Source organism: Dermacentor silvarum, chromosome 2 (assembly GCF_013339745.2).
Source record: "Dermacentor silvarum isolate Dsil-2018 chromosome 2, BIME_Dsil_1.4, whole genome shotgun sequence".
NCBI lineage: Eukaryota > Metazoa > Arthropoda > Arachnida > Ixodida > Ixodidae > Dermacentor > Dermacentor silvarum.
Window position 1 is genome coordinate 84,798,228 of NC_051155.1, and position 23,651 is coordinate 84,821,878.

The 23,651-nt window shown below is 44.6% G+C and overlaps 1 protein-coding gene across 2 annotated transcripts in view; it reads left to right on the forward strand.

The window, feature by feature from the left end:
* The window catches only part of LOC119440195 (galactose-3-O-sulfotransferase 4), a 77,455-nt gene that overhangs the window by 16,790 nt on the left and 37,014 nt on the right, over positions 1-23,651 (forward strand). The window contains exons 2-4 of one of the 2 annotated variants that reach the window (XM_049661437.1): positions 7,941-8,184; positions 9,976-10,117; positions 12,010-12,122. In XM_049661437.1, coding sequence (XP_049517394.1) covers positions 10,106-10,117; positions 12,010-12,122 — 125 coding nt within the window. In that variant the 5' untranslated portion in view covers positions 7,941-8,184; positions 9,976-10,105. Of the gene's footprint in view, positions 1-7,940; positions 8,185-9,975; positions 10,118-11,225; positions 12,123-23,651 lie in introns of those variants that run through there. The other variant, XM_049661436.1, reaches the window with a different exon arrangement.

The window sequence follows — 23,651 nt, forward strand, 5'->3', positions numbered from 1 at the left end:
TTCGTCAAAGCAACAAGTACATGCGATCGCGTTTCCTTATATACACGCTATACATAAGATTGTGTTGTGCACAATAATGATAATGACAATGCAACGTAAAATTCGCGATAACAGCGGCGAAGCTGATCATACGGTAAGTGATTTGGCATTCTCTTAGTACTCGCCACAGCATAGTCAAATCGCACGTAACGAAAGATAGAGATACAATTCGCAATTACACTATATGCAGACATGTTCCGGCCGTAACTAATCATGTAATCTCAGCAGGGGTGGCATACAGCCCATGTGGCACACAACACAGGGATCATTGCAATGCAAGCCACTCGATATCAATAACAAACATGGAACAAACAAACATGGAACATGAAACAAACGGCAGTATCCATCAAACTTAATTGACGACGCCATATGCCGAGCAGACCAATTAAGTAGAGCCGATGTTCTTAGCGGTAATCGATTACCCGAAAGACGTACCAATACCAATCTTGTGCTAACATTCTCGGCATCAGCGCCAAAAGTTTCTTCTATATTGAAACGCCACCACAATATCCTTGCCCAAAGTGAACATCTTTCCGATATATTTCCCGAACCGCCTCGCGTCGTGTACCGACGGGGTAAAAACCTCCGCGATATGTTAACCTCCTCAAAATTAAATGAGCAGAATAAAACATCTGGCTGCGCTCCATGCAACAAAGCACGTTGCAAGGTGTGTAGGCATATGCAAACCACCCAGAAAGCGATTAGCACATTTTCAGACTTTACCCTAAAAATTCGCGGATCCTTTAATTGCGACACCTCCAATGTAATATATATTCTTGAGTGCACTGTTTGCAGAAAACAGTATATTGGCCAAACAGAAACCTCGTTCCGAATACGCTTTAATAACCACGGATCGCATGCTAACACGCTTCCTAACCTACCATTATCAAAACATGTTCGCCTACCAGGGCATTCTTTCGAAAACCTCAGGGTTACTATACTTGAATCAGGCTTTCATTCCCATCACGATCGCGAAGTCCGCGAGTCTTACCTGATCTATAAATTTAACACCGTGTCATCTGGCATTAACGAAAGTACAGGCACACTAACTAGTGTTCCTACTAAGCATCCTTGACTTTAGCCGTCACTCCCGATGTCTGTCATTAAACGTAGCTTTCTTTAAAAACTACATTTTTTTCTCCTTATCATCATCACTTCATCATCATCATTCAGCCTGCTCAACTATGGCGGTTACTGAGCAGTGCGTATCACCTGCATTGTACTGTCGCATGGCGCTTTAGTACCCCCACAGGTTGTTGGTTAGTAAACTAACGATTCGTTCCTTTACTGTATGCCACGTGTGAGCCACATTTCCATGTTTGTTATTGATATCGAGTGGCTTGCATTGCAATGATCCCTGTGTTGTGTGCCACGTGGGCTGTATGCCACCCCTGCTGAGATTACATGATTAGTTACGGCCGGAACATGTCTGCATATAGTGTAATTGCGAATTGTATCTATATCTTTCGTTACGTGCGATTTGACTATGCTGTGGCGAGTACTAAGAGAATGCCAAATCACTTACCGTATGATCAGCTTCGCCGCTGTTATCGCGAATTTTACGTTGCATTGTCATTATCATTATTGTGCACAACACAATCTTATGTATAGCGTGTATATAAGGAAACGCGATCGCATGTACTTGTTGCTTTGACGAAGGCTGGTCCACCAGCCGAAACGTTGCAAAATATACTGTGCTAATACAACGTACGTCGTCTTCTCTTTTCTTCAATATATATATATACATATATAAATGAGAGGGGAAAGGCAGGGAGGTTAACCGGAAGGCAGATATCCAGTTTGCTACCCTGCACTGGGGAAAGGGTAAGGGCCATTTACTCTAAGTTTCTTGAAAAGCGCTGTGGAGTGTTTGTTAGAAACAATGTCATGCTCCGTGTAACAGCCTGCAAAGCAAACACACAGGTGTACGCTCTTCCTATTCTGCAGGAAATAACACCACTTTTAACCACTTACGAAACCGCTTACAATGAACGCTATGAGGTGAATGCTTGCGAGCATAGATAGTAGTCTCTCCGGTGACGGTGTGAAAGATTTAGGCAGGAATATGTAGCTCTTCGCATGTAGCAGCAGCTATAAATAGTAATTTACTGCTTAAACGTCACTTTAAACGCTCCGACGTTAGTTTCAGACTATCTAAATTTATCCCTAGGTGCCTAAACTTTCACACTTATTCAGTGTGCTTACCGAAAGGCTCCATTTACCTGTTCAATTTTGTGTTAAGATACGAAGTTCTGCAAGCAGCAATTATTTGATCCTCCGGCTCGCATTGGAAATCTTATATTCATAAGGTTACAAATATTGGTTGAATTGTCATGTAGCACAAAAATCTAACACATTCAATGCAGTAAACATTATGTGGGTACTGGTACCTACGTCAAAAGTTAGCCAAATATCACTGTTTCATACGAGTGTTAGCAGTCAAATATATATTTTCGCACCAGTTGCCGTTCCTTGAGCATTCTTCTATATTTTAATCGACTTCGTCGTTTCAAATAGAGATACGAGTTTGTGTTGGTCGAGAGAGAAGCTAGCTCTCCTTTTCAAGGTGAATAGGTGGTAGACAGGTATTTGAACGTCACGTAGTTTCTTTTTTGTTTGTTCGCCACAGCTGACTTGCACCTCCCCCTCTCCCTCCTCCGCTCCTTTCGTTTCAAACCGAACCCTCGTCCTATCTATATTTTTGGCGCTCGGACCAGGAGCACGCTAGCTGTTCATATTTTACATTTTGCAATAAATCTCTGTTTTATACTCAGTGCTCGCGCCACAGGAGGCGAGTTCTTTTGAAATGTGAGTAGCTAGGAAAACACGAATCTAGCCACACAATGGCACCGGAGTTTGGTTAGTTTGAAAACGAGAGGCACAGCGTGCGTATTCTGAGAAGCCAGTGCAGCTCTCTTCAAGGGGAGAGAGATGAAGATAGGGGAGGGTTCGTTGCTGCGGCAGCAGCGACGGCGTTTGCACCTGGGAGACGCACTCTGGCTGACGCTGCCGTTCCCGTGAGTGTCTATCAGACAGCTTTCAGATAAGCGATTTGAAAGGCTCAGTGTTAAATTCGGCACTTCTGTGCAATGCAATTTTGAATTATTTGGTTGATTCACCTCGGCAGGCTTGCAATTCTGCGGTAAAGGGCAAGTTAACCGAACCACTTCTGCTACAGAAGACGCATCCTGATGGGTCGAAGAGAAAAGGTCGATGTTGACTTCACGGCGTACATTGGCGAACGCTGCAAGAAAAAAATATACAGAGGCCATACTTTCGGCAATTTTGACGGCAGAGATATTTTATTATGTCAAGAAAAAATAATCTGCGTTAAATGTGGATAGATGTTTTGTGCAAGAGGAATTACCGTAAGCTAAAGCGAAAGCTACGGCTTTTAGCAGGCGCATATAGCTGAAATTTCAGCGAGAAATACAGTTCTAGCGCTGGCTGATTGCTTCTATGAGTGCAGAAGTTTTATCCTCATAAGTAAGCCTCAGGTTTTAAAATTATTGTTAGCAATCAGAATTTTGTTGCGGAGTTGGTGTTCACGTAAAATGGCTTGAGTTGCTAACATCCTTTAATGCGTTGTTTTAACATTGATGCTTTTCTAGCTAACCGTAAAAGTGGCGCCTGCTGTCGCAAAAACTTGCCGAGCTATGACGTCACTGCGTTGCCTAGCAACCACTTCGTGAAGCGGCCTCTGCCTCGCCTCCTCTCCGTGCCGTGCGCCTGTTGCCTTGACATGGGACGTTAAGGCGAGGGAAGGAGAGCATGCTCGCGGCGCGCGCAATGCTCGGGAGAGTAAAAGAGAAAATGAGAGCGAGATAGAGAGAGAAAGAAATTGTAGCAGCACCAACGAGGCAACGCGCAGAGGTGCTGCCGACGCCGCCCGTGTTGCCTAGCCGCGCATGCGCCGAAGCAGTAGCAATGACATCACCTAGCGTTGCCTAGTAACCACGAGCGCAGGTGCGCGCTCGCTTCGCCTGACACAGACACGGCTCCTCCCTGCCTGCCTGCGTTTGTGGCATGCCAGGAACGCTGTCACTCGTAGGCGCCTACGCGTACCGCGCTAGTCACGCAAAATGTCGCGAAAGGAAAGGTACCTCCGAAAATGATCGCTCGAGAATACCTTCCCTACATGGTAGTTAAGTTAAACTAAGTTAAATTATCAGGCATTGACTGGGATATTATAGGCCTTAGTGAGGGGTTACAAGAACTGATGACACTTACACAGTGCTGAGTAACGGCCACGTCCTCTGCTACAGAGGTGTTCCATATAAGAGAGAATCCGGTGTAGGATTTCTAGTACACAGCAACATAGCGGGCAACATTGATGAATTCTACAGCATTAATGAGAGAGTAGCAGTCATCGTAATAAAGCTGAATAGGAGGTGCAAAATGAAGGTAGTACAAGCCTACGCCCCAACCTCTAGTCACGATGATGAAGAAATAGATCAGTTTTATGAAGATGTTGAATTAGCAATGAGAAAGGTGCAAACTCAGTATGCTGTACTCATGGGAGACTTCAAAGCAAAAGTGGGGAAAAACAGGTTGGTGAGCAAGCGATTGGCAACTACGGCATGGATTCTAGGAATGCAAGAGCAGAGATGTTAGTAGAATTCGCGGAAAGGAATACGCTCCGAATAATGAATACCTTCTTCAGGAAGCGCAGCAACAGGAAGTGGACCTGGAAAATTCCTAATGGAGAAACAAGGAATGAAATAGATTTCATGCTCTCTGCCGATCCAAGCATAGTGCAGGATGTAGAAATGTTAGGCAAGGTAAAGTGCAGTGACCATAGGGTAGTGAGCTCTAGGTTTTCTCTCAATTTGAAGAAAGAAAGAGTGAAATTAGTCAAGAGGAAACAGGCAAACCTAGAGGCATTAAGGGCAAAAGCAGATAATTTCAGGCTGGTGCTCCCAAACAAATATCCACCTTTAGAAGAGGAAGATAAAGACAACATAGAGGTAATGAATGAAACCGTAACTATCGGTCCTTCCAGTGGTGGCACAAATAACAGCGATCAGATATCGGAAATATGCAATTCGTAGAGATATCATGGAAACAATAACGTCATGGACTGAATTTCAGCACCTAAAATTTCCGTGGAAAATTCATTGGTGTCCATCAAGACAATCGGAAGTCATCCTTACAAAATTACGTTGCCGTGTCCCACCATTAAATTTATATTTACACAGGGCTGGTCTGGCGATATCGCCGCTGTGCCAATTCTGCCTAGAAATAGAAACCGTAGAACACTATTTTTTAATCTGTCGTCAGTATAAATTACAAAGAAAAAGACTTCTTGAAATACCGCTTGCTAAATTAGGGTTAAATTTAACATCAGAATCAGTACTCACTTTCGGTGCCTCGGTATTGGACTTTAGCCACAGGGACGTATTTGATGCCGTTTGTGGTTTCATTCAATCACCAAAACGAATAAAATTTTAAATTCCCACTTTTACAATTCTCTGAGAGATATTTCAGTTTTAATTTAATGTATTAGTATTATAAATAATGCAGTTCAGAAAAAATAATCTGTCTGTTGTTCTGATTACTCAAATGCACATTAACTGTAGTTTCAGAATGCATATCTAAAAGTTCAGATGCTCAATTCTTGGCCAATCCCCCGAAGTGGGTACGAGCCATGTGCTGAGGACATCATCATCATCAACCGTAACTAGGTTGATCTCAGAAGCAGCAATTGAAGTGGGAGGTAAGGCACCAAGGCAACCAGTAGGTAAGCTCTCCCAAGAAACAAAGGACCCAATAAAGAAACGAGAAAACACAAAACACGAAAATGTCCAACTCAAGAGATCAGATAGGGTTCGCTGACCTGTCAAAACTGATCAACAAGAAGAAAGTAAGGGATATTCGAAATTATAACTTGGGAATATTCGAGGAAGCCATAAAATATGAACGCAGCGTTAAATCACTAAGAAAGCTTGGCATAGGACAAGGCAAGGTGTATGCGCTGAAAGATAAGCATGCTAATATCATCAGCAATTTCGATGACAGTAAAAGCAGTGAAAGGATTCCATACTGACCTGTACAGTGCCCAAGACAGCCAAGCTACTTTCATTCGAAATAGTAATGAACCGGATACAGAGGCTCCTTCTATAACTCGCGATGAAGTTAGAAGGGCCTTGAAAGACATGACCAGGGGAAAAGCTGCTGGGGAAGATGGAATAACAGTAAATTTAATCAAAGATGGAGGAGATAGCGTGCTTGAAAAGCTTGCGGCCCTTTATACGCGATGCCTCACAACTTCAAGTGTACCAGAGAGCTGGAAGAACGCCAACATTATACTAATCCATAAGAAGGGAGACGTTAAAGAATGGAAGAATTATAGACCCATCAGCTTGCTTTCAGTATTGTATAAAATATTCACCAAGATAATTTCCAATAGAATCAGGCGAAGACTTGACTTCAGCTAACCAAGAGAACAGGCTGGCTTCAGGAAGGGATATTCTACGATGTGTCATATCCATGTTATCAATCAGGTAATCTAGAAATCTGCGGAGCACAATCAGCCTCTTTATATGGCTTTCATAGATTATGAAAAGGCATTTGATTCAGTAGAGATACCAGCAGTCATAGAGGCATTGCGTAATCAAGGAGTACAGGAGGCATACGTGAATATCTTAGCAAACATATACAAGGATTCCACAGTTACCTCGGTTCTTCACTAGAAAAGTAGAAAGTTACCTATCAAGAAAGGGGTCAGGCAAGGAGCCCCAATCTCTCCAATGCTATTCACTGCATGCTTAGAAGAATTATTCAAGCTCTCAGACTGGGAAGGCTTAGGAGTGAGGATCAACGGCGAATATCTCAGCAACCTTCGGTTTGCAGATGACATTGTCCTATTCAGCAACAATGGAGACAAATTACAGCAAATGATTGAGGACTTTAATCGAGAAAGTGTAGGAATTGGGTTGAAGATGAATATGCAAAAAACAAAGATAACGTTCAATAGCCTGGCAAGGAAACAAGAATTCAGGATCACCAGTCAGCCTCTAGAGTCTGTAAAGGAGTACGTTTATCTAAGTCAATTACTCACAGGGGACCCTGGTCACGAGAAAGAAATTTACAGAACAATAAAATTGGGTTGGAGTGCATACGGCAGGCATTGCCAAATCCTGACTGGAAACTTACCACTGTAGTTGAAAAGAAAAGTTTACAATCATTGCATTCTACCGGTGCTAACATATGGGGCAGAAACTTGCAGGTTAACAATGAAGCTCGAGAACGAGTTAAGGACCGCACAAAGAGCGATGGAATGAAAAATCTTAGGAGTAACGTTAAGAGACACGACGAGAGCGGTGTGGATCAGAGAGCAAACGGGGATAGCCGATATTCTAGTTGACATTAAGCGGAAGAAATGGAGCTGGGCAGGCCATGTAAGGCGTAGGAGGGATAACCGGTGGACCATTAGGGTTACAGAATGGATACCAAGAGAAGGGAAGCGCAGTCGAGGTCGGCAGAAAACCAGATGGGATGATGAAGCTAGGAAATTTGCAGGCGCAAGTTGGAATACGCTAGCGCAAGACAGGGGTAATTGGAGATCGCAGGAAGAGGCCTTCGTCCTGCAGTGGACATAAAATATCGGCTGATGATGATGATGATGATCATGAAGTTAAACCAAGTTAGACCTAGCAGCAACCAAGTTAATACCTAGCAGTAGCAGCCAGTAAGACTTGAGGATAGACACTTTCGTTGTGCCTAAGCTTTGCACGACCGAGTGCACACTTGCCCGCTGTTTCAGTTAAGATTTCATAATGGCTACGTGGTATAAAACAGTGAACTCTAACATTCGCTGTCCTGAATTTTCGGAAACTGTCAGCGATTTTGTGGAAATACACAGGAGAGGGACTCACATTTATTTGTTTGTTCTCTTGTAGCCAGCTTTGTGCCAAGCTTGTGTCACCACGGGATCATTTGGATACGGCATCGATCCCAACCAAGCACGTACATGAGTCATCGAATAGGCCTTCTGCAATTCAAGGGTGCGAAAAAAGTTGGACAACGAAGTGGAAGGTTTTAAGTAAACATGGCAGAAACCCGTGCTTGGTACGCAATGGTGAGGTTACAATCAGGAGCACGGAATGGCAGCTTCCATAGTGCAGCATCAACAAAAGCCACAAGGTCTGTAATTCAATGTTTTCCTAGTTTTTCGGCATGCAAGTGGTTATCGCAAGATGAAATGGGACCATATCGAATTAATAAAACGGCAATTTACTTGTAATGAAAGTATACCGCCTCTAAAGTACAACAAATATTTGTGAGCGCGGGTTTGTTAGGTGACACATACTAAATCAATAATGGCCATCATTAGTTGGAGCACATCAGCGAAATTTCACGTGTTGTCATCAGTACTCTCTTGTTAATGTGCATAGGTTCGACGGGTTACCAAGGTTGTCATATGTCAGAAAGCAGTAATGTGGGATGATCGTCTAAATCTCACACAGGGGTGGATTAAATAAGCCAAAGATCTAATGATTTTATCGCTGCATACGGATTTATATTTTGTTATCACACGTTCATACCTTCACTGCTGTTCACTGCTCTATAGTAATAAGTCAGTTAAAAAAATCGCAGAGCTATATATAAAGTGGCGAGTGCTAACTTAATGCAGTAAGCAATTACAACAGAGCGCAATAAATAGAATTGACAGTTAAAACTATAGAAACGTGGCAATTCTAACGTAATTATAATAAATATGAAAGTTGTATACGGAGCATAGCATTATGGCCATTCACTTGGTAGTTTGCGGCTAAGTGTCGTTGTTTGTTCGTTGTCTTTACCATACAACATGTCATATTTGAGTTCACTAGTGAACCAACTTCTGATTTTGCCTGGGCGTCTGTAATATACGAATATTCTAACTGAAGTGTGTAGCTGTGCTGTAGAATAGTCGGAATTACACATCGCCGAAAGGGGTCCAAAGTAGCTTCTCGATTTCTAAAATAACAAAGTTCGCTTTTAATGGTGCGAAAGACGCGAAACCATAAGAAGAAACAACTAGACAGTAAAGAGCGTCACTCCCCGCTGTGTCTGTTTAGCGAAAAGAGGCACACTTTTTTTACGGAGGATAGCAGTCTACGAAATACATTTGCGCACTTAAATCTGGCTAGATAGCAATAGAAATGAAACTGGCAAAGCATATGCTCGTTCTAGCACAAACTCAAAGAATTTGTGTTCATTGATACACATGGAAAATCATGTATCGCTACTACAAACGTTTATTATGTGCGGATGTCGTATGCATCCGTTAACTCACGTGTCAAGGCATCTTGACTTTTTCCGGGTATGCGGATATTAGAAGGAGTAGCATCATACCTGCAAGAGTCACCGTGCATAAGAAAACATGCATAAATCTTAGTATTGGTGGAAAGCTTATGCTACGTTGCACTTATTTACTATCGGTTTTATAAGACTAACAGTAAGTAAGCGAGACGTCAACGCGCAGCCTTCTTTTTGAAGATGCTAGTAGGCACAGCGTACTGGATGAAAAGGTCAAGAATTGAGGGCACTGCTATCGCTGGCGCTTGCAGACGCTGTCACGTGGTACCTTGCATTTCTTGTGGTTTCATTTTGCGATACAACAACAAAAAAGAGTACACGAGGCCTTCGTTGTTTTCATGTGGTCATCGCCCATTTCACGACATATTCCACAGCTTTTGCACTGAGGCGTGAATTAGCTAAGTTAAAAAAACATTAGTTAATGACAGTTAACTAAATGTTTATTTCTTGCGAAATGAAAATAAATACAGTGGGCGACCTTCGCCTGATACGTTCACATATTTTTAAATAACTTTTGACGACAATATTTGAAACAGCTGATTTGTTTGCGACTGCCCCGCTTTATTATACTGGCTCCTGGTGTGGCAGAAGCGTGAAAATTGATTTGGCCAATTCTTTTGGCTGTCTTCCCAGGCAATCTCTTCCGACATTTTGGCTGAGATCTGTTCCTTGAATTTCGCTCCTAAGCGTTCGTTCTTCTCCCAAGAGACGTGTCCTTGGTACTCTGCATCAGTTCAAGTTCTCCTGTCCAGTTTTGCCGCAAATGGCACCAGTGGTACGTATATCACCTAGTAGGAGCCAGGGATAACACGGGGAATGCGGGAGATGGAAATTGAAGACGATGAGCAACACGAGAACAAGGTGAAAGCAGGAGCCAACGTTTCGACAAGTGGACTTGTCTTCTTCAAGGCGACATATGCTCTCCTATGCAATGTATATACAGGTAGGGTTCGTCTAAAGGGGAGAGAAGGTAAGGCGGCTGGACGAGGTAAAGAGCGAGAATGTGTTAGCGGCGAGGGTGTAGAGTTGAGAAGAAAGATAATGCGCTACTGATAGTAGGTGGAGGAACTTGAGGCAGCGCCGTGTGTTAGCCGGTTGACGTGTCATTGTAGGTTCCTATTTTCGTGGTCGGGGCCTGGACGACGGGAAGGAGGGAGAAGGGGGGGTATCTGCCCCACTAATGGTCAGGGTACTATCGTGTCTGAAAGAGAGAATTCAAGTAGCGGTAGAAAAATGGTGCTCGTGGAAAAAAAAAACGGGAGAGGGGGGGGGGGGTAAGTATACAAATAAAAGAACGAAAGGAATGAGTGAAAGCAAAGTGAGGTTGGAATATTATTGACAATCGGATAACGAAAAAAAAAACAAACTAAACAACTCAATGAAAAATAACAAGTGCTGTTGCCTATGCTTTGAAGTTTAGCATAGCGCATAGATTGCAAAGCTCCCTTCGAAACGTTCATGCCTATTGGTTGCAATGTCTTGAACTTATGGAGGAGGTACACGATTCTCTATATTTTATGTCTCGCCAAGAACGTAAATTTGACTGTAGTATGTAGAGTTTCATCAAAGTTATGACCTGGTTGGTTGAAATGCTCGGCGACGGCTTTGGGAAGCTTCTTAGATGTCTCCGCGCGATGTTCGTTTAACCTGATGTTCATTTATTGTCCCGTTTCGCCGCTACATTGCTTCTTACAGAAGTAACACTCCACTTGTCGAAACGTTGGCTCCTGCTCTCACCTTGTTCTCGTGTTACTCATCGTCTGGTAGGATCCAGCAATTTGCCTTCATTGTAAAAAAAACCACAAAAATCATTTCTCAAAATATGGGTTTAGCTGTTTGAGTGTCTCTTTAGAAATTCTCGGACCCATTAATAGGCAGGAAACTCCGTTCGTTCAAACGCTGTGACCTGGCAGGTCCACCCTAACACTGATATTCGTAGGCATAACGAGGTTTGATGGGAAATGTGGCCAGGTTGGGGGGGAAATATGTCGCTATACTACATCTGCACACAGTGCACTTACGGGGGAAAATTGTTTGCACCCACATGTGTAACAATGGATAACGATATCGCTGTTTATTTGGGATTTGAAGTTGCAGCAGCCTCTCGGAAGAAATTATTTCGACCACATGGCAGTGCAGAAGATTCTGAGAGATGTGGGCGACCTACATCTCGCGAAGTGCGGCTATATAAACAATCGCTACTGCGAAGCTACTAGCAGCGTGAAGTTCAAATCAGGCTGCCATTACGCCATTATTATAATGGTTGCGAGCCATCTTTTATGCAGATGTTTTTCGCCTGCCGATATCCTTGTGAACTGTTTCGTGAAAAATGCAGTGCTTTTGAAACTGATGCCAAGTGCTGCCATGTATCCGTTCATGTCGAAATTATTTAAAAAGGAACGATATATTTTATGTACATCATTTAACCGAACTGGCCATATAGCTGTCTCCCGACGGTTTCAAGGCAGTGGTGTCCGCTCGTTCTAAGTAGTTTTCTTATTGCGCTTTTCGTGTTATACGTGGAAGTTTTCACGTTGTCCGGGTCTCCTACCCAAGCCGCCATTCTGGAAAGCAGAGTTGAATGAAATCATGCTATTTTTGGCCTTCAGGTTTGCTATCTTTCGAACCTCTAAACTGTCCACTAATATAGTGTGGTCATTTCCTCAGGCCCTGTTGCGACTCGCCGGTCTGCTGCACCGCCGGCGACTGGCACTGCTCGCCGCTTCGACACTTCTGCTGCTGGGATTCGTGACAAAGCCAGGGTTGAAAACCGGACTCAGGTGAGCGCCTGTTGCAGCCCGCTGGCCAACTCTGCTTTGCCAGCGTCATTATTTTAAACACGTTGCACCGTTTGACGTTGTGTTTAGGCATACTGAAGTCCCTTATGTCAGCGAGCTGCGTTGACGCTTTTCAGAGTGATGAGCCCGTAATAGAATAAGTGGATTCCCCAGCCCACCAGAATGCACATTTCCACAAAATAACTCTTATTATTTTTTATTTGTCTAGCGGATATATGAACTGAGCGCTCTGTTAAGAAGTACCTCGTACACATAAAAGAGCATGCAAAAACTAACTGGGTTTTTTGAGTATATAAGGTACATCCGTGAGCAAAAGTATACGAACCAGGGGTTGCGCGATAAAGCCGATTTTTTCATCTGTCTGTGAATTCAAATTGAAATTGAGTACTGTAGTCCCAACTTGACGTTGAGAACTTTTCAGTGTACCCGTGAATTCCAGTGTATGCTTGTTAATTACGAAGAAATTTTGATCACGGGTGTACATAAGCATACCAGTTCGGCTGCGGAGCCAATGCATCCCTCATGAAGCGGCAGTTAACAGTCCAGGGGTGCTCTTGTTTTAGCAGTACAGAACTTGCATTGCTACTTGTTGTAGCAATGCAGAAGTTTCCCAAAATGTCAGCCGTATCAGTACTGCCCCATGTGGCATGTTATATGCTGGGAAAAATTAAATGCAAGATTCTACTTAGCGCCCTGATGACTTAAACACAGCGCAAATTATACCTCCAAATGTGCTGTATCCTACTACTCGCCGCGCGCAGCCCTACACAAAAACATTGCGCAACTCACCAATGAATTATTAGAGCAAGTTTAATACATGTTTTCCAGTTGATGAAATGGGAACCATTTAGCTTGCTTATATTGCCACAGTGAAATAAAGAACCTATAAATAAAGAACCTATAAAAGCTCTAGGCATACTTTGATAAAGTATATGTGAATAAACCTCAAGTTACTCTACTTCCAGAAGAATAATTTGCTAGCTGGCATTAAACGAGCAAGATACACAACCATGCGCAACCTAATAAAAAGAAACTGCATAAGAAACCTTGGTTAAACACCACCACACTCAATGGAATCGTTCCTTGAGGGCAGTTAAAGGCCATGTGTAACTATCAAACGTGCTGTGGCGCCCAGGTGATATGATCGACCTAAATTTAATTACACTTTTAAAAGAAACAACCCTGAAGCTGTAAAACAGTTACTCTTGAACATCCTGTAAAATTGAACGCTGAGATGCTTAAAGAGCAATAAGAGCATCTGATCTAATTCAACAAAAAATGTCACGGAAACTCCAAGTGATTCAAGTTAAGCATGCGACACTCCCCAATTTGAATATCAAAAACGAAAATCCTATATAAAAAGACGACCAGTGTGAACCATAAAGAGCAACGAATGCGCTCAGCTATAAGCGCACATCTTGCTTTCAGACTGTTGCACCAACAAAATGTGAAAGGTATCACTGCAAGATCAGCTCTTAGCTCTAAATTGGGTTTATTGCGCCCTTTCCGTTGGGCTTATGACATGAAGCCATGACGCCGTCATCCTCGTTATCTTGTCATGTACGTAAGGCCACAGACTCATTTTCAGCTTGAAGCTTGCATCAGTGTGAATAAAAATTAAACTTACGCATAGTAAGCACTGCAGAACGTTATATGTGTAAATTTGCACCACGTCTATACACTAGCATGAATGTTGGCACCATGTGCGTCACGTCCAGTTTGAGAACATGATTTCCTTGGTTCGCTACCATGCACCTGCATCTGCGTCGTCTGAATTTAAAAACGATCGTGTTTCTATGTTGTGTGCAAGTGAGAGCACCACAGTTGGTCAAATATAATATGGAGCTCTCCAATGCGGTGTCTGTCTCCTCTCCGAGCATCGCTTTTATGTTTGCCACTCAAAGAACATCATTAGACAATTTGAGAAAAACACGTATTGCTACAACTTTGCACAAAATGCCAGCTTATCTGGTACTGAAACTTTTCCGCGGTGAAGGCAATATATAAGACGGAAAGCGCGAGATAGCGCTGGTGAATTCAAAAACACCATGTGACCCGAGATGTGACGACAATGTAAATCATTGTGAAGCCGGCTAGACATACGCGATGAGGTTCGAAGCAGGAGACAAAATGTGAAGGAGTCACATACTTTCCAAAACGATAGAAAAGGGTGACAGAAAGGCCACTTGCAAAACGCTCAAGAAAAATATAATGTTTAATTTTAGTTGCCACTTTTAGTTGCCACTTGCAAAACGCGTTGTAGCGGGTGACAGAGTGACGGAGACGGCCCAAGTGCAAACGCACGACAACCTTTATTTCAGAGAACGAAATATATATATATATATATAGGCTACTTGCCTATGACGTAACATAAAAGAACCAATCATGTTTGACACGTGTTAGCCGAGCACTTCATATCACTTCTCCCTCTCTTAAAGCTGCAGCCTTTGCACGGGTCTTCGTTGTCGGGTAGACCTCCGTAAGACCGGTGGACTTGGGGAACAGGGAGCCTGCTGGGCTGGAAGGGATGTTGGAGGTGTTGTCGAAGGAACCGGCACGGCGCCAGTTGGTTCTGGAGTAGCCGGACTGGACCGGCCTTCTCGCGTTGACGTCGGCCGATTCTTGTTGTCCGGGCTGGGTTGAAGTGTGTCGGGAGCCTCCGCTTTTGGGGCCACGGGCGACACAGGCGCCCGACGGAAAATTTGGTCCAAATGACGCCTGGCTAGACCATCTGGAGTGTCGACCGTTACCAGCCGTGAACCCTCAGTGCTTTTGACGATGCCTGGCCGCCAACGCCTCCCTTGGCCAAAGTTGCGCACCCAGACCTGGTCCCCGGGCTGGAATCTGGGAGGCTGCGAGTAACTTGGAGGTAGAGAAGGGACACAAGCATCCAAGCGTGAACGAATTTGGTAGTTCAGTAGCATTTCTGATGGAGACTTGCCGCACGGTAGTGGGGTACGTCGATAGCCTAGCAGCACTCGTGCTAGTTTTGTTTCGAGACCGTTCACCATAGAGTGCTTGAGAAGGCCATCCTTTATTGTGCGGACCGCGCGCTCTGCGAGACCATTAGATTGTGGGTGGTACGGCGCACTGTGTAGATGAGTTATGTTGTTGGCAGTCATGAACTGGGAAAACTGCTGGCTTGCAAACTGAGGCCCGTTATCTGATACAACTGTTTGCGGCAAGCCAAAACGAGCGAACAATTCGCGAAGCCGCGCGATTGTGACTTCTGTGGTCGCCGACCTGACGGGAAGTGCCTCGATCCACTTGGTATGGGAGTCGACGACTATCAACAGCATGCGCCCCTCTATTGGTCCGGCATAGTCAATGTGAAGCCGTGCCCACTTGGTCCCCGTTTCTGGCCAACAGATAGGCGCCTGGCGATGAGGCATTGGCTGCGCTTGTACACAAGAGATGCACGAACGTGCAAGGCTTTCAATCTCACCATCCAACCCAGGCCACCAGAATAGCGTACGAGCCAGTCTTTTCATCGCACATGCACCCTGGTGGGACCGATGTAGCTCAGCGAGCATGGAGACTCGAGCTTTGCGGGGTACGACGATGCGATGACCCCAGTAGAGCAGGCCTTCTGCGCTTGACAGCTCCAGTCTTCTGCAAAAATAAGGTTGGAGGTGATTGTGACACGGTGACAGGCGTTTAGGCCATCCATTAAGTACAAAGTGCTGCACAACGCTGAGGTCTTCATCTGCGTTCGTCAGCGCCCGTATGGCACCCGCTGGCACGCACGAGCTGTCAAGGTTCTCTGAAGACAGCACATATTCTGGTAAGGTGCCCGATTTGCAAGCATCTGGTATCGGCACAGGCAAACGGCTGAGTGCGTCCGCGTTGGCATTTTCCTTGCCGGCCCTGTACTCGATGCGGTACTGATATTGGCTTAGAAACAGAGCCCATCTCTTAATACGTGCCGACGCCATTGGGGGCACAGGTCGATCTTCTCGTAGAAGTCCCACTAGTGGTTGGTGGTCCGTGACCAATACAAATTCGCGGCCCAACAGGTAGTCTCGAAACTTTGTTACTCCGAACACCAGTACGAGAGCTTCCTTCTCGAGCTGAGAATAATTCTTTTCGGCGTGTGTTAGCGTGCGTGAACGGAAGGCAATGGGCTTATCCAGTTTACCAATTCGGTGCGAAATTACGGCACCTAGACCCGAAGATTACGCATCACATTCCAAGCGCACAGGTTGGTTGGGATCGAAATACGTCAGAACTGGCGAACTCAGGAGTGTTTGTTTAGCCTTGAGATATGAATTTTCCTGGGACGTTCCCCACTGCCATTTATGCTCTTTTTCAAGCAGAAGATACAGCGGGGCCAACATCGTTGACATCTGTGGCAAGAACCGATGATAATAAGTCAACAGACCCAAAAACGAGCGCAGTTCGCTCACATTCGTAGGCCGTGGCGAGTCGCGTATTGCTAGGTTCTTCTCAAGCGGATGCAAGCCGTCTTTGTCGATGCGATGGCCCAGGTAGACGATGGAGTCTTTGCAAAAATGGCATTTTTCGGCTTTCAGCTTGATACCATTCTCTTGAAGCCTGCGCAAAACGTCCCGGAGCACTGAGCCATTACCATCTTCACGTTCCGCTATCAAGACATCGTCCAAATACACTTGCACGGCTGGAAGGCCGGCCAGAACCGTTTCCATGCGCCGCTGAAAAATCGCGGGAGCCGAAGCAACTCCAAACGGAAGACGGTTATAACAGAACAAACCCTTGTGAGTGTTTATCACGGCCAACTTTCTCGCCTCCTCATCCAAAGGAAGTTGGTTATATGCATCCTTAAGGTCCAGTGTTGTGAAAGACGATCCCCCACGTAGTGACGCAAAAATGTCTTCAATGTTCGGTAAAGGGTACTGCTCAGTTATGCAGGCAGCATTGATTGTGGTTTTGAAATCGCCGCAGGTGCGAAGGGACCCGGGTTTCTTCAGAACTGGTACGATTGGTGCCGCCCACTCAGAATGTGCTATGGGCGATAATATGCCTTGTTTCACTAAACGGTCCAGCTCCGTTTCCACTTTTTCACGAGGAGCATAAGGGATTGACCGCGCCTTATGGAACTTCGGTTGGGCGTCTTCTCTAATGTGGAATTTCACAGGTGGCCCCTGAATGTTTCCAAGCCCTGGCTCAAAAAGGGCAGAAAACTCGGTCCTGAGGCTGTCGGGATCTGCTGACGTCGACTGAACCGTAGCGAGAAAACCGGACGGCAGAAGCGAAAACGCTTGAATTAAGTCCCTTCCGCAAAGGCTGGGGCCCGAACAACCTACAACAATCAGTGTGGCAGGTACAGCCTTCCCCGCAAAATGGGCTTGAAGGTGCAGTTCACCGACAATGGGTAGCTTGCCCAAGTAACAGCTGAGCGTGTGTTTGCATTTCGATAAGCGTGGCCAACTCAGACGATGCTTTAGATACAGCTCCTGCGGAATGATAGAAAACGGTGATCCCGTGTCAATAATCACGTTCAAGGGCACTCCACCCCAGCGGATAACTCTGCGGAACGCCTGGAGCGAACATTTATTTTCTCGTGATTCCTGCAATGTGAAGACTGTTGAAATATCGCTTTCCTCAGTTTCGGATACCGCGCTCTCATAATGAACTGCGGCGTTAGCGCTGCCATCGCGCCTACGACCAGCCCGGAGCCCCGATTGGGAGCGGCATTTCCTTGCGAAATGACCAGTTTTCCGACAGCGAAAACACTGCTCTCTTTTATGCGGACAGTCGCTTGCTTCGTGATCGTAGTTTCCGCAGCGTGCGCAATCAGTATGGATTTGCTTATCTTTGGTGAAAGATTGATATCGGCGTGATTTTCTCGCTACACTGCACACCGCTGCCTCATTATCAGGTCTGGTCATGGCGCTTACTTCGAGTGCGGCTGTCTCTGCCGCTGTGGCAATCATTTCGGCTTGGGCAAGTGTGAGCACAGTTCTTTCAAGCAGCGTCTGTTGCACCGCACGATTTCTGATGCCACAAACAATGCGGTCCCGTAACATGCGGTCAAGGCTGGTGCCGAAGTTACACTTATCTGCAAGCTTGCGTAGCTCAACAACATAGTCCCGGACAGATTCGTTTGCGGCCTGGTCTCTTGCAAAGAACTTGTAACTTGCGGCAACCTCATTACACTTCGGCGCATAATGGTCATTTAGGAAGGTAAGTGCTTCCTTGTAACTCAGGTCATTTACTTTCCGGGGGGCGCTGTGTCCAGCCAGAATGCCTACAGTCTTCGTTGACAGTGTCGAAACCAAGTGCGCCCTTTTCTTATCATCTGTCTTAATATCATTCGCTTCAAAGAATGCTTCCAATCGAGTCAAGTAAATATCCCACTTATCTTGATTCTCGTCGAAAGTTGGGTTACCGAGGTTCGTAGCTAGGGCCATGACCGCCGACGCTCTGTAGACTCGATTACTTCAAGTAACCAGTAGGACTCCCAGCGCTTCCGAGACGCCTCTGTTGGTGGCGGGGGCTCCGCGGGGTGGTCACCCTCGTCGCCACTGTTGTAGCGGGTGACAGAGTGACGGAGACGGCCCAAGTGCAAACGCACGACAACCTTTATTTCAGAGAACGAAATATATATATATATATATATATAGGCTACTTGCCTATGACGTAACATAAAAGAACCAATCATGTTTGACACGTGTTAGCCGAGCACTTCATATCACGAAGCGGGAGACAAAATGTGAAGGAGTCACATACTTTCCAAAACGATAGAAAAGGGTGACAGAAAGGCCACTTGCAAAACGCTCAAGAAAAATATAATGTTTAATTTTAGTGACGCTAGTACGGCGATCGTCAGGATCGTTATTCCAGCTTCACAGGTTCTGGAGAAGAGAATTTATAGTCTTCATGCGGCGGCCGAATAGACGGAGCATTATTGAGTTGCGGGCTAAGGAAAAAAAAAGAGCAAGTAAGCTAGTTTAGAGGCGCGAGATAGGCAGCTACGCAAGCTACCACGTAGTAATCCCCGAGTGTAGTAGCTTTAGCGTTGATGTGTCTAGTATTGGTGCACCAAGACAGATTCAAAATAAGGTGAAAGGCAATGTACGCCAAAGTATGTAGAAGCATAAGAAACCGGACTGATATCTATTATGTAGATAAAATCGGAGGGGAATTTATTTTGGGCTACTAGAAATAAGTTCACATTAGAACGTGATAAGTTTTTTTTCGTTTTCAATGCACCACTTATTGACGAGACTATGTTCATTCTGGAGGGCCAGGTGATCAGCATATTCCTTAATTATTCGATAAATTACGCTATAATCAGCATGTAGTTGCGGGGTGGTTGAATTATTACAACAATCATTAATGTAGATAAGTACAGAAGGGGGCCCAGGAAGCTCTCTTGTCGTACACCCAATTTTACGTAACAAAGGGATAAGGTGAAGCTATCTGCTGATGTAAATTGGCGACGAAGGGAGAAAACTCCTCAGCCAAGACAACGTTATGCTTCAGTAGAAAAGCTCATGCCTTTCATATAAGGCGGCCATTTGTTACGCAGCCTAATGCTTAAGTGAAATCTAGAAAGATGCACAGTTTGCTGATATTAATGCTGAAATACAAGTCAATAGCGAGTTCTAATAACTAGACATCGCGTAATAAGAAACCATCTGCGTAGAGGTAGCCGCAGATGTGAGAAGGGATACCATTTTTGAAGTGCTTACAAAACATCAAATTAAGGTAAATGTGGCGATATTTACAGGGTGAATGATGGTTTTTCAAATTACTGATATCAACTGTACTCACGAACGATACAGTAAGCTTACGTATAGGATTAGCAAATTATCAATCCCCTAATAGTTATCTTGATGGATGATATATATCAACATTATGTTCAGACAACAAAGAAATGTATTATCCAAGTCCAACACGTGACACACTGAGAAGTCAAATACAGGAAGCGGAACATATTACAGGTCTCCAAGCATACAACATGAACAAATAGTAACTGTTCGACAAGATTAGCACGTTTAAATGACCTCACAGATTATTGGTGTAGAGCGCAGAACAAGGCAAGCAGTGTGTGCCTTGGCACCACAATGAATGTCGCTTGTGGCTTGGCATCAATAATGTTATGGTTCATCGACGGTTCTGAGGAGACTTAAACTTATCTCTTGCGGTGACCGTCTCGCAGGCGTAGCACCAGGCATTCATGCCATGAGCATCCGGACCACGCGCATTGTTTCGGGCCCGAATCGTAGTTTGGGCCTGTCGGCACCAACCTGACTGAACATCGTTCTATGTACGTCGGCCTTCATGCCACGGCACTAGATGAGTTGGAAGATCGCCGTTTGTGCGTGCCTTTAGTATCTTTTTTTCGAGAGCGCAAGTGTTCGTGCTGCATCCTCGTTCTCTTCGCTTGGTTGCTGCTCCGTCATAAGATCATTATTATATTCTCATAGTCCGCGTTCCAATCCACCCCCCTCCCCCCTTTTCATCCCGATTAAGAAAGTTGTTGCGCGATAAAGAAGTTTAAAAGAAAGAGTTGAGTCATTTTTTACCAATGCATCTGTTCTCAAAACCACCGTTCCGAAGAAAGTAAGAAAATGAAGTCCATGCAGCACAAAGCATTGTACCGGCCTGGAAAGTGGCGAATGTGATTGTTGTATAACGTAGCAGAAGTGTAATATGTTCCTAAAGCAGCTATCATTGCTAGGTCGGGCGCCCTGAAGTTGAAAACGTATACAAAAAAGCCACAGGCCTGCGCGGCACACGCAGCACAGTCACAGCGTAAGCTGTTGGAGCGGCTTAAGAGTAGCAATTTTGGCACCACGCACAACAGGGTCTTCGCGGCAAAGTCTCTTCGCCTCGTGTTGACGAGAGCGATCTCAACTGTCCGCCCGGCGTCGGCGGCGAGCTGCGGTTTCTAATGCTCTCTGCACAGCATTCTGCTGAGCCCGATGATGCTTGGTTGTAGCCGCGCACGTAGCTGTACGGTTCGCTTTTTCAGTAGCGGTTCGTACCTAGCGAGGAGACGCCCTAATCTGTACCGAAGAGCTACCGAGAATACGTGGCGCACATCTCACATCGGGATCGCGTTTATTGCGTGCCTCGTCCTTCGCGCCTGCGCACGTGGCTTTTGCAGGCACCTTAACTAGATGGGGCCACCCTACTGGCAGAGGCTCGGATCGTCTGCGCCTGTGCGCCTGCCTAGGGCGCGTTTATAGGGCCTTTTTCTGACGCTGATAGCAAGCGCTTGCAGCCTGGGAAATGTTGAAACTGGAAATTCGAGACATAGCGATCGAAATTAGCTCGATAAGGTCGTATGTCAAAAAGTGCGAAGAAAAAATGTTGCGGCAAAGCCTTTATAACCTTCATGAGCTGGAATCAGAAACACCTGGCGCATATATAAATGAAATCACTCTTGTTAAAAGCCACCTTCAAAAATACGATGCTGAACGCTATAGAGGTGCTCGCATTCGCGCTCGTACAACCCGTGCCTTGCACTCGGAAGAACCAACGCGCCAGGCGTTACTTGATGAACGTCGGCATGCAAATTCAAAACATATCTCAGATATATATTCTAATTGCGTGCTTGTGACAAAAACGGAAGAGATTATCAAAGAATTTCAAAGATATTATACAACGCTGTTCAGCTCAGCTCATACGCCAAATCCTGATATTCTGACACATTTCGTCTCCCTAGTTAACCCTCTCTCAGAGGATGATGGATCTGTGATTAGTGGACCATTTACCCAACAAGAAATAGAACTTGCCATTGATCAGTTACCGCTTTCCAAAACACCAGGCCCTGATGGAATCTCTGGAGAATTTTATAAAGCCTTTAAATTTATATTAAGCCCTGTTTTACTTAATATATTTACTGCTAGTTTTGATGAAAATTACCTACCACAATCTTTTACTAAAAGCCATATTATCTTAATCCCTAAAAGTAGTGAAAAAGAAAAATTGCGGTTTGTAGAATGCTATAGACCCATTACACTGACGAATGTAGACTACAAAATTTATGCAAAAGTCTTATCTAATCGACTCCAGTATGCAATGGCATTACTTATTGGACCTCACCAGACTTGCGGATTAAAAGGCCGTTCCATACAAACAAACTTGCATTTACTCCGAACAGCTCTTCAGTACTGCTCGTCCCACTGTGATCATTTTGCATTGCTTCAGATTGATTTAGCGAAATCATTTGACCGAGTGAACCACACGTTCCTTTTCAAACTTTTAGAACACGCCAATGTTGGATCCGTTGTTTTTAACGGTGTTCGCATGTGCTACACTAACTGTTCTACCAATATAATTGTTAATGGAAATCTGTCCGAGCCGGTGTATATTCTTTCCTCTGTAAAACAGGGTTGTCCGTTATCACCACTTCTATTTGCCCTTTATTTAGAGCCACTGTGTATAAGAATTCTAAAATGCAGTGACATTCATGGCTTTAACATTTTGGGCAATGAACTCAAAGTATTGGCTTATGCAGATGATCTTGCCTTTTTCTGCTCAGACAAAGCGAGCATTGACAAGGTGCTATCATTGACTGAAAAATTTGGTATGGCTTCTAGTGCCCAGATAAATTGGTCAAAAAGCTCAGGTCTTTGGTTTGGTTTATGGGGATGTACGCCGACCCAATATGCAGGTATAGAATGGACAACCGTGCCACCTAAATACCTTGGTGTACCTTTTGATGCATATAAGCTTAGTGCACATTCCTGGCGGGAACGTGTACCGGCACTTCAACGCCATGCGGATACCTTTACGCCACACCGCCTTTCAATATTTGGTAGGGCGGCGGCTTGTAACTTGATCCTGGCTACAAAAATATTTTATGTACTACAAATACTTCACTGTGCCCGGACTTATATTCAACGATTTCACAGAATATTTGCTACTTTTGTGTGGTCTTCCACCTTTGAGCCTATGAGACGAGATAATATCTTTCGACCCGTATGTGCTGGCGGACTTGGCCTAGTGCATCTATATGTGCGACAGATTGTTTGGCGTTTCTTCTTTTTTCGAGATACTTCACACCCGATACTACGATCATTCATACAAGTGAACTTATTCAATGCAATACCCAATCTGGTAGTTTCATCCCAATATTCTGAAAGACCTTGTTTGTGGGGTTTTATGTATGAAGTATATTTCGCTGTGCAGTTCCTCATGGTTCGATTTTCTACTGAGTATCTCTACGCAGTGTCCAGAAAACAACTATACAAAGATTTGATATCAATGATTTTCCCACCTCCACTTTACCGTTCTACATTCTCAAGTTTGCCAGGGAAAGACGTACTTAAACGAGTCCGCAAGATGCCTTTATCCCCATGTACAAAAACGTTTTTCTTTAAATTACACAGTGAAACATTACCTGTCAAAACTTGGTTGCACAAAAAAGGAATTTTTGTATCCACTGTGAACTGTCGCCTTTGTGATGTTGTTTGTGAATATTGTTTTGGGATGTGCTCCAAAGAACTCTCAAGAAAGACTTTATTTTGAATCACCATACCATCCGATACTTGATTGCACCCCACGGAGAAGACGTGC